This window comes from Oncorhynchus gorbuscha, unplaced genomic scaffold (assembly GCF_021184085.1).
Source record: "Oncorhynchus gorbuscha isolate QuinsamMale2020 ecotype Even-year unplaced genomic scaffold, OgorEven_v1.0 Un_scaffold_1523, whole genome shotgun sequence".
NCBI lineage: Eukaryota > Metazoa > Chordata > Actinopteri > Salmoniformes > Salmonidae > Oncorhynchus > Oncorhynchus gorbuscha.
Window position 1 is genome coordinate 26828 of NW_025746275.1, and position 12032 is coordinate 38859.

The 12032-nt window shown below is 43.5% G+C and overlaps 1 protein-coding gene across 1 annotated transcript in view; it reads right to left on the reverse strand.

Moving 5' to 3' along the window:
* Positions 1–11663, reverse strand: part of LOC124023170 (Fc receptor-like protein 5) — a gene marked incomplete at its 3' end in the record, with an annotated part of 28635 nt that extends 16972 nt beyond the window's left edge. The window contains 1 exon segment of the mRNA XM_046337703.1: positions 11557–11663. Coding sequence (XP_046193659.1) covers positions 11557–11590 — 34 coding nt within the window.
* Positions 11664–12032: the final 369 nt, after the last annotated feature.

The window sequence follows — 12032 nt, forward strand, 5'->3', positions numbered from 1 at the left end:
ATGGAGACAGTTAGTCTAACTGGGGTCTGACACCATGGAGACAGCTAGTCTAACTGGGGAGTAATACCATGGAGACAGCTAGTATAACTGGGGTCTGATACCATGGAGACAGCTAGTCTAACTGGGGTCTGATACCATGGAGACAGCTAGTCTAACGTCATGGAGACAGCTAGTCTAACTGGGGTCTGATACCATGGAGACAGCTAGTCTGACTGGGGTCTGATACCATGGAGACAGCTAGTCTAACTGGGGTCTGATACCATGGACACAGCTAGTCTAACTGGGGTCTGACGCCATGGAGACAGCTAGTCTACCTGGGGTCTGATACCATGGAGACAGCAAGTCTAACTGGGGTCTGATACCATGGAGACAGTTAGTCTAACTGGGGTCTGATACCATGGAGACAGTTAGTCTAACTGGGGTCTGATACCATGGAGACAGCTAGTCTGATACCATGGAGACAGCTAGTCTAATTGGGGTCTGATACCATGGAGACAGCTAGTCTAACTGGGGTCTGATACCATGGAGGCAGCTATGGTTCTATATAATACTGTATATTAGATGGAAGGGAGTTCATGACTCTATATAATACTGTATATTAGATGGAAGGAGTTCATGACTGTATAATACTGTATATTAGATGGAAGGGAGTTCATGACTCTGTATAATACTGTATATTAGATGGAAGTGAGTTCCATGCCCTCATGACTCAGTATTACAGACCTACAGTATATCTATCCTGCCCTGTCTTTCTATGGTCTTCTAAAGCCACGTTAACAGATCACCGACCATAATATCGACAGAAACATGGCAGACATTGTTTAGAATCAATCATCAAGGTGTTTTTCACAATTATATTCGATGAAAAATAATTCCTGGCAGTCGGTTTCTCATCAAAGGCAAACGGAAAAATACTGCAGCTGGAGATTACGCAATAATTGTGACGGAGGACACCAAGCGACTACCTGGTAGATGTAGTCTCTTATGGTCAATCTTCCAATGATACGTCACAATGCTGCAGACAGCTTGGGGAAAACGTGGAAAACGTAAGCTGACTCCTAGCTCCTCCACAGCCATATAAGGAGTCATTGAAATGAGGCGGTTTCAAAAAATGCGGCACTTCATGATTGGATTTTTATCTGGGTTTCGCCTGAAACATCAGTTCTGTGGTACTCACAGACAATATCTTTGCAGTTTTGGAAACGTAAGAGTGTTTTCTTTCCAAAGCTGTCAATTATATGCATAGTCGAGCATCTTTTCGTGACAAAATATCTTGTTTAAAACGGGAACGTTTTTCATCCAAAAAATGAAAATAGCCCCTAAATCCAACTTGTTAAACTTTGCCAAAAGATTTCAAACTACTTTTGTAATACAACTGTAGGTATTTTTAAACGTTAATAATCGATCAAATTGAACACGGGATGATCTGTGTTCAATACAAAAGAAAACAAACTGATGCTACTTTTCTGTTCACGCGCCTCACTCTCATCCAAGATGGCCGTACTTCTTCATTACACAAAGGATAAACCTCAACCAATGTCTAAAGACTGGTGACATCCAGTGGAAGCGGTAGGAACTGCAAACAAGTCCCTTAGAAATCTGGTTTCCAATGAAATTCCATTGAAAAGACAGTGATCTCAAAAAAAAAGAATCTGAATGGTTTGTCCTCGGGGTTTTGCCTGCTACATAAGTTCTGTTATACTCACAGACATGAATCAAACATTGTTAGAAACTTCAGAGTGGTTCCTATCCAAATCTACTAATAATATGCATATCTTATATTCTGGGGATGAGTAGCAGGCAGTTGATATTGGGCATGCTATTTGGTGTCCTTTAGTGTCTAGTTAGGTGGAGACGCCTTAAGTGTCAAGTTAGGTGGAGACTCCTTTAGTGTCTAGAGAGTTAGGTGGAGACGCCTTTAGTGTCTAGTTAGGTGGAGACTCCTTTAGTGTCTAGTTAGGTGGAGACGTCTTTAGTGTCTAGAGAGTTAGGTGGAGACTCCTTTAGTGTCTAGTTAGGTGGAGACTCCTTTAGTGTCTAGAGAGTTAGGTGGAGACGCCTTTAGTGTCTAGTTAGGTGGAGACACCTTTAGTGTCTAGTTAGGTGGAGACTCCTTTAGTGTCTAGTTAGGTGGAGACACCTTTAGTGTCTAGTTAGGTGGAGACTCCTTTAGTGTCTAGTTAGGTGGAGACACCTTTAGTGTCTAGTTAGGTGGAGACTCCTTTAGTGTCTAGTTAGGTGGAGACTCCTTTAGTGTCTAGTTAGGTGGAGACTCCTTTAGTGTCTAGAGAGTTAGGTGGAGACTCCTTTAGTGTCTAGTTAGGTGGAGACTCCTTTAGTGTCTAGTTAGGTGGAGACACCTTTAGTGTTAGTTGTCTAGTGTTAGTTGGAGACTCCTTTAGTGTCTAGTTAGGTGGAGACTCCTTTAGTGTCTAGTTAGGTGGAGACACCTTTAGTGTCTAGTTAGGTGGAGACTCCTTTAGTGTCTAGTTAGGTGGAGACTGGAGACACCTTTAGACTCCTTTAGTGTCTAGAGAGTTAGGTGGAGACGCCTTTAGTGTCTAGTTCGGTGGAGACTCCTTTAGTGTCTAGTTAGGTGGAGACGCGTTTAGTGTCTAGTTAGGTGGAGACTCCTTTAGTGTCTAGTTAGGTGGAGACGTGTTTAGTGTCTAGTTAGGTGGAGACACCTTTAGTGTCTAGTTAGGTGGAGACTCCTTTAGTGTCTAGTTAGGTGGAGACGCGTTTAGTGTCTAGTTAGGTGGAGACTCCTTTAGTGTCTAGTTAGGTGGAGACACCTTTAGTGTCTAGAGAGTTAGTTGGAGACGCCTTTAGTGTCTAGAGAGTTAGGTGGAGACGCCTTTAGTGTCTAGTTAGGTGGAGACACCTTTAGTGTCTAGAGAGTTAGGTGGAGACGTCTAGTGTCTAGTTAGGTGGAGACGCCTTTAGTGTCTAGAGAGTTAGGTGGAGACTCCTTTAGTGTCTAGAGAGTTAGGTGGAGACTCCTTTAGTGTCTAGTTAGGTGGAGACTCCTTTAGTGTCTAGAGAGTTAGGTGGAGACTCCTTTAGTGTCTAGAGAGTTAGGTGGAGACTCCTTTAATGTCAAGAAAGTTAGGTGGAGACGCGATTGGCTTCCTTGTGCCTTGCTGTGAAATGATCTATAATACAGTTTACATTTGGAGAAATTCGTGCCTATAGGTTATTTCAGACAGTTGTTAGGAAACCTTTTTACTGAAGATTGTGACTATTTTTTATTATTGTGTGTGTCTGAATGTGTTCCTAATACTTTGGATATTTAATTAAACCACACAGATAGTAAACCACACAGATAATAAACCACACAGATAGTAAACCACACAGATAGTAAACCAGATAATCACAGAGTATAAGACACAAGTGCTCCGTCTCACCTGCCGCGACACACAGAGAGAGAGGAGAGAGAGAGAGATAGGGAGAGAGAGAGATAGGGATAGAGAGAGAGGAGAGAGAGAGAGACAGAGACAGAGACAGAGACAGAGACAGAGACAGAGACAGAGACAGAGACAGAGAGAGAGAGAGGAGAGACAGAGACAGAGACAGAGATAGGGAGAGGGAGAGGGAGAGGGAGAGGGAGAGGGAGAGGGAGAGGGAGAGGGAGAGGGAGAGGGAGAGGGAGAGGGAGAGGGAGAGACAGAGACAGAGAGAGACAGAGAGAGACAGAGAGAGACAGAGACAGAGACAGAGAGAGAGAGAGAGAGAGAGAGAGAGAGAGAGAGAGAGAGAGAGAGAGAGAGAGAGAGAGAGAGAGAGCAGAGCAGAGCAGAGCAGAGGTCAGGATCCTGCATTTTTTCAGCATTTTCTTTAAAAAAAGATAGATTAGGTGTTAGATAAACTTGGATTTTTTGTCAGGAACACATACTGGATTCTACCCTCTACAACATAACCCCTACTTCAAAACTTAAAACCTACAACCTTATTTTGGACGGAATTACGGAACTACCAAGGATTATTTTTCTATATAGCAAATTCTCTGGAAAACAACAGAAACCTGAAAACACCATACAACCTGGAACTGAGTGAGTAATGTTTAGTCTGAAACTATATTCTATTTCCAAAAGCCAAGAAGAAAAATACACAACATTACTTTATAAGGACTGAATTCTAACATAATTCTGCCAAGCTTGATACAGCTTCAACTAGCACTGACATGTCAAGTGAGAGGTGTCAAAGCCCATTAGCCCAACAATGGCAGGAGAGTCACGCAGTCTACCCCAACCAAATGGAGAGGCCTTAGAAGCTGCCTCCCACTGTTCAGAGGTAATTAAAATACAGTACCCTGTGTATGTAAAGAATGATAAGGCAAGAAAAGATTACAAAATGAAGCTCCTTATGGAAAATCAAGAGACACTTTTTGCTGACTATTACAAAAATGGGAACATCAGCAACCTTATCTTCCACACAAACCATCCCCTGGCATGGCACAGTGCTATATTAGCACACTACCCCTTTGTTAAGAGAGGGGAGGAAACTCAGAATACTTGATAACGAGGACTCTCGAGTCAGGTAATATAAATATCTATAAGTCCGGAACAGAAATGGTACAGGGTAACCCCAAACAGTTTCAGCTGGACTTTCACCTAATCAAAGAATTAGCCCAGCAGGAGAAGCTCTCCCTTGATAAAGATACCCCCACCCCGAGTGGGTGAGACCAGACCTCATCATTATGTAACCCCACAGACGAGCAACCCCCAGCGGAGAGTCAACCTCCCAGCACAGATTACCACCCCCTCATTGAAATGAAGGACAAATTCACCCAGCTGGAGGTAAGGCAGGTGGAGCTGGAACAGCAGGTGATTACACTTCAGTCAGCACAGACCCAGACAACAGTCCAGCACAACAACACCCCATCAACCAGACCTGGAGAGCTGGAGGTGGACAGAGACATATCTGCACTCTGGACTGTGGTGAGACAACTTCAACAGGAGAAAGAGCAGGATCAGGAGAAGAACAGAGCACAAGAGGAGAGGATCAGACTGCTGGTGGAGGAGAGGTTGAGGGGGATGGAGGAGAGCGTGAGAGGGACGGAGGAGAGGTTGAGGGGACGGCGTGTGACAGAGAACAACCCACTAGAGAGGTGGCCACCCCCACAGAGAAGCCAGCAGAACAGCCCACCTCAGCACCCGACAAAAGTCTCGACACCACAGCAGAACAGTCCACACCAGACCCTGACCATAGAGTCGACATCGCAGCAGAACAGACAAATGAAGAACCCCAAGCCCAGCGGCTCTCACCCCCTCTGAGCACCCCCCCCCTGTCAGCCAACCTGATAGCCCTTCTGACAACCCCCCTACACCCACTGAGGACAAACACAAGACACAGATTGTACTACTTATGGACTCAAATGGGAAATAATAGAAGAAAAAAAAACTTTTTCCCAAACACAGTGTGTCTAAACTCTGGTGTCCAAACACCCAGCGCGCCCTAGACCTTCTGTCTGAGGCCAAACAAGGGTCACCCAGCCACTTAATAATACACACAGGCACAAACGACCTGAGAACACTGCAGGAAAGCGTGGCCACAGCACTGAAGGGAGTGATTGAAAAGGCTTCTTCTACTTTCCCCAACGCACAAGTGGTTATCTCCACCGTACTACCATGAAAAGACTTCCACCCTGCCACAATACAGCGGGTAAACGCAAGTATTTCTCGTGACTGTGCCTCAAAACCAAATGTTTTCCTGGCCCACCACTCCACCCTGGACTTGAACAGCCTCTATGACCAGGTCCACCTCTACAAGGCAGCAGTGCCCACCTTTGCCCGAACTCTAAAGGACATCGCTCTCAAACGTATCCCCAACACTTCACACAGGAGCAACAGATCAATAGACACCCCACCCAGACCAGCGAGACACCCTCCCAGACCTGCAGGACCCCCCCCTGGACCTACACATAGAGGACCCACGCCAAGAGGAATTACATCCAGACCACAGCACCCCCAGACACATCCACACCCCCACCCCAACCAATCAACACCCCCCCACGTCACCCATGCCCACACCCCATTTAGGCCCCCTCAGAGCAGACCTATGCCACTTCTGCACACCCCATGCACCCCACCCCCGCAAAGAGGGCCTCAACATGGAAGCCACACATACGCCCAGGTAGTGAGCGGACAAACAGTCCCAACCCCCACTCTCACACTTTCCCAAGCCAATGGCATGTACCAGATGCTCAGCAGGCTCTGCTCACACTTACTGGCCTGAGGACAAACCACGACCAACAACATTGGACACTATGGAACAAAAAGCCTTCACTATATCATCCTGGAATATCCAAGGCCTGAGGTCATCTGCCTTTGGCCTAAAGAGCAGAAACCCAGACTTCACCAAAGAAATCGGTAATACAGACATTGTCATCCTGCAAGAAACCTGGTATAGAGGAGACGGACCCACTGGTTGCCCTCTAGGTTACAGAGAGCTGGTAGTCCCATCCACCAAACTACCAGGTGTGAAACAGGGAAGGGACTCAGGGGGTATGCTAATTTGATATAGAGCAGACCTAACTCACTCCATTAAATTAATCAAAACAGGAACATTCTACATTTGGCTAGAAATTCAAAAGGAAATTATCCTAACAGAGAAAAATGTCCTCCTGGGTGCTACAGTGCCTTGCGAAAGTATTCGGCCCCCTTGAACTTTGCGACCTTCCGCCACATTTCAGGCTTCAAACATAAAGATATAAAACTGTATTTTTTTGTGAAGAATCAACAACTAGTGGGACACAATCATGAAGTGGAACGACATTTATTGCATATTTCAAACTTTTTGAACAAATCAAAAACGGAAAAATTGGGCGTGCAAAATTATTCAGCCCCTTTACTTTCAGTGCAGCAAACTCTCTCCAGAAGTTCAGTGAGGATCTCTGAATGATCCAATGTTGACCTAAATGACTAATGATGATAAATACAATCCACCTGTGTGTAATCAAAGTCTCCGTATAAATGCACCTGCACTGTGATAGTCTCAGAGGTCCGTTAAAGGTGCAGAGAGCATCATGAAGAACAAGGAACACACCAGGCAGGTCCGAGATACTGTTGTGAAGAAGTTTAAAGCCGGATTTGGATACAAAAGATTTCCCAAGCTTTAAACATCCCAAGGAGCACTGTGCAAGCGATAATATTGAAATGGAAGGAGTATCAGACCACTGCAAATCTACCAAGACCTGGCCGTCCCTCTAAACTTTCAGCTCATACAAGGAGAAGACTGATCAGAGATGCAGCCAAGAGGCCCATGATCACTCTGGATGAACTGCAGAGATCTACAGCTGAGGTGGGAGACTCTGTCCATAGGACAACAATCTGTCGTATATTGCACAAATCTGGCCTTTATGGAAGAGTGGCAAGAAGAAAGCCATTTCTTAAAGATATCCATAAAAAGTGTCATTTAAAGTTTGCCACAAGTCACCTGGGAGACACACCAAACATGTGGAAGAAGGTGCTCTGGTCAGATGAAACCAAAATTGAACTTTTTGTCAACAATGCAAAACGTTATGTTTGGCGTAAAAGCAATACAGCTCATCACCCTGAACACCCTATCCCCACTGTCAAACATGGTGGTGGCATCATCATGGTTTGGGCCTGCTTTTCTTCAGCAGGGACAGGGAAGATGGTTAAAATTGATGGGAAGATGGATGGAGCCAAATACAGGACCATTCTGGAGACGGAGATTTGTCTTCCAACTAGACAATGATCCAAAACATAAAGCAAAATCTACAATGGAATGGTTCAAAAATAAACATATCCAGGTGTTAGAATGGCCAAGTCAAAGTCCAGACCTGAATCCAATCGAGAATCTGTGGAAAGAACTGAAAACTGCTGTTCACAAATGCTCTCCATCCAACCTCACTGAGCTCGAGCTGTTTTGCAAGGAGGAATGGGAAAAAATTCAGTCTCTCGATGTGCAAAACTGATAGAGACATACCCCAAGCGACTTACAGCTGTAATCGCAGCAAAAGGTGGCGCTACAAAGTATTAACTTAAGGGGGCTGAATAATTTTGCACGCCCAATTTTTCAGTTTTTGATTAGTTAAAAAAGTTTGAAATATCCAATAAATGTCGTTCCACTTCATGATTGTGTCCCACTTGTTGTTGATTCTTCACAAAAAAATACAGTTTTATATCTTTATGTTTGAAGCCTTAAATGTGGCAAAAGGTCGCAAAGTTCAAGGGGGCCGAATACTTTCGCAAGGCACTGTACCTATATCCCCCCACTAGAATCCCCATACTTTAATGAAGACAGCATCTCCATCCTATAGGAGGAAATCAATCATTTCCAGGCCCAGGGACATGTACTAGTCTGTGGCGACCTAAATGCCAGAACCGGACAAGAACCTGACACCCTCAGCACACAGGGGGACAAACACCTGCCTGGAGGTGACTGCATTCCCTCCCACATATGCCCCCCTAGGCACAACTATGACAACACAACCAACAAAAACGGGTCACAACTCCTGCAGCTCTGTCACACTCTGGGTATGTACATAGTCAATGGTGCTGCTTCGAGGGGACTCCTATGGTAGGTACACCTATAGCTCATCTCTTGGCAGTAGTACTGTAGACTACTTTATCACTTACCTCAACCCAGAGTCTCTCAGAGCGTTCACAGTCAGCCCACTGACACCCCTATCAGACCACAGCAAAATCACAGTCTACTTAAACAGAGCAATACTCAATCATGAGGCATCAAAGCCAAAGGAACTGAGTAACATTAAAAAATAGATGGAATGAATGCAGTTTGGAAACCTACCAAAAAACAATTAGGCAACAACAAATTCAATCCCTTTTAGACAATTTCCTGGGTAAAACGTTCCACTGTAATAGTGAAGGTGTAAACTTGGCAATCTCTCAGCTTCCCTATCAAATCTAAAAATCTCAAATAGAAAACCGAAGAAAATGAACAATAATGACTAATGGTTTGATGAAGAATGCAAAAATCTAAGAAAGAAATTGAGAAACCTGTCCAACCAAAAACATAGAGACCCGGAGAACCTGAGTCTACGCCTTCACTATGGTGAATCACTAAAACAATACAGAAATACACTACGGAAAAAGAAGGAACAGCATGTCAGAAATCAGCTCAATGTAATTGAAGAATCCATAGACTCTAACCACTTCTGGGAAAATTGGAAAACACTAAACAAACAACAACACGAAGAATTATCTATCCAAAATGGAGATGTATGGGTAAACCACTTCTCCAATCTTTTTGGCTCTATAACAAAGAACAAAGAGCAAAAACATATACATGATCAAATACAGATCTTAGAATCAACTATTAAAGACTACCAGAACCCAATGGATTCTCCAATTACATTGAATGAGTTACAGGACAAAATAAAAACCCTCCAACCCAAAAAGGCCTGTGGTGTTGATGGTATCCTCAATGAAATGATCAAATATACAGACAACAAATTCCAATTGGCTATACTAAAACTCTTTAACATCATACTTAGCTCTGGCATCTTCCCCAATATTTGGAACCAAGGACTGATCAGCCTAATCCACAAAAGTGGAGACAAACTTGACCCCAATAACTACCGTGGAATATGTGTCAACAGTAACCTTGGGAAAATCCTCTGCATTATCATTAACAGCAGACTCGTACATTTTCTCAATGAAAACAATGTACTGATCAAATGTCAAATTGGCTTTTTACCAAATTACCGTACAACAGACCATGTATTCACCCTGCACACCCTAATTGACAACCAAACAAACCAAAACAAAGGCAAAGTCTTCTCATGCTTTGTCGATTTCAAAAAAGCCTTCTGGCATGAGGGTCTGCTATACAAACTGATGGAAAGTGGTGTTGGGGGTAAAACATACGACATTATAAAATCCATGTACACAAACAACAAGTGTGCGGTTAAAATTGGCAAAAAAAACACATTTCTTCACACAGGGTCGTGGGGTGAGACAGGGATGCATCTTAAGCCCCACCCTCTTCAACATATATATCAACGAATTGGCGTGGGCACTAGATAAGTCTGCAGCACCCGGCCTCACCCTACTAGAATCCGAAGTCAAATGTCTGCTGTTTGCTGATGATCTGGTGCTTCTGTCACCAACCAAGGAGGGCCTACAGCAGCACCTAGATCTAATGCACAGATTCTGTCAGACCTGGGCCCTAACAGTAAATATCAGTAAGACCAAAATAATGGTGTTCCAAAAAAGGTCCAGTCACCAGGACCACAAATACAAATTCCATCTAGACACTGTTGCCCTAGAGCACACAAAAAAACTATACATACCTTGGCCTAAACATCAGCGCCACAGGTAACTTCCACAAAGCTGTGAACGATCTGAGAGACAAGGCAAGAAGGGCATTCTATGCCATCAAAAGAAACATAAATTTCAACATACCAATTAGGATTTGGCTAAAAATACTTGAATCAGTCATAGAGCCCATTGCCCTTTATGGTTGTGAGGTCTGGGGTCCGCTCACCAACCAAGACTTCACAAAATGGGACAAACACCAAATTGAGACTCTGCACGCAGAATTCTGCAAAAATATCCTCCGTGTACAACGTAAAACACCAAATAATGCATGCAGAGCAGAATTAGGCCGATACCCACTAATTATCAAAATCCAGAAAAGAGCCGTTAAATTCTATAACCACTTAAAAGGAAGCGATTCCCAAACCTTCCACGACAAAGCCATCACCTACAGAGAGATGAACCTGGAGAAGAGTCCCCTAAGCAAGCTGGTTCACAAACACAAACACACCCTACAGAGCCCCAGGACAGCAGCACAATTAGACCCAACCAAATCATGAGAAAACAAAAAGATAATTACTTGACACATTGGAAAGAATTAACAAAAAAACAGAGCAAACTACAATGCTATTTGGACCTACACAGAGAGTACACAGCGGCAGAATACCTGACCACTGTGACTGACCCAAAATTAAGGAAAGCTTTGACTATGTACAGACTCAGTGAGCATAGCCTTGCTATTGAGAAAGGCTGCTGTAGGCAGACATGGCTCTCAAGAGAAGACAGGCTATGTGCTCACTGCCCACAAAATGAGGTGAGAACTGAGCTGCACTTCCTAACCTCCTGCCCAATGTATGACCATATTAGAGAGACATATTTCCCTCAGATTACACAGATCCACAAAGAATTCGAAAACAAATCCAATTTTGATAAACTCCCATATCTACTGGGTGAAATTCCACAGTGTGCCATCACAGCAGCAAGATTTGTGACCTGTTGCCACGAGAAAAGGGCAACCAGTGACGAACACACACCATTGTAAATACAACCCATATTTATACTTGTTTATTTTATCTTGTGTCCTTTACCATTTGTACATTGTTAAAACACTGTATATATATAATATGACATTTGTAATGTCTTTATTGTTTTGAAACTTCTGTATGTGTAATGTTTACTGTTAATCTTTATTGTTTATTTCACTTTATATACTCACTTAATATATTATCTACCTCACTTGCTTTGGCAATGTTAACACATGTTTCCCATGCCAATAAAGCACTTGAATTGAATTGAATTGAGTACTTACAGAGCTGCCAGCAGAGTGGTGTCAGTTCTCTCATGTTTTGATGCTGAGTGAGACTGAACTCCAGTTTTAGACTTATAGACAGTATGCCTCTTTCCTGTTCTGACCACACACACACGGCCCTGCTGACGTTGTGAAACAGAGGAAGAGAGAGTAGATTATTTAGTCTACACTTCCTCTACCACTGTATATTTCTATAGATCTGAGAGTATTGACTAGCTGATGAAACAGAGAGAGTAGATTATCTTGTCTATACTTCCTCTACCACTGTATATTTCTATAGATCTGAGAGTATTGACTAGCTGATGAAACAGAGAGAGTAGATTATCTTGTCTATACTTCCTCTACCACTGTATATTTCTTCATTGCCACTTCTCCCACCCCTGGACTAGGATCATATCCGTTAATGCCAACCATTCCCATCTGCTCAACTGTGTTATTCTGAGAGGACTGACCTCTAACCCCTACTGTCAGACACT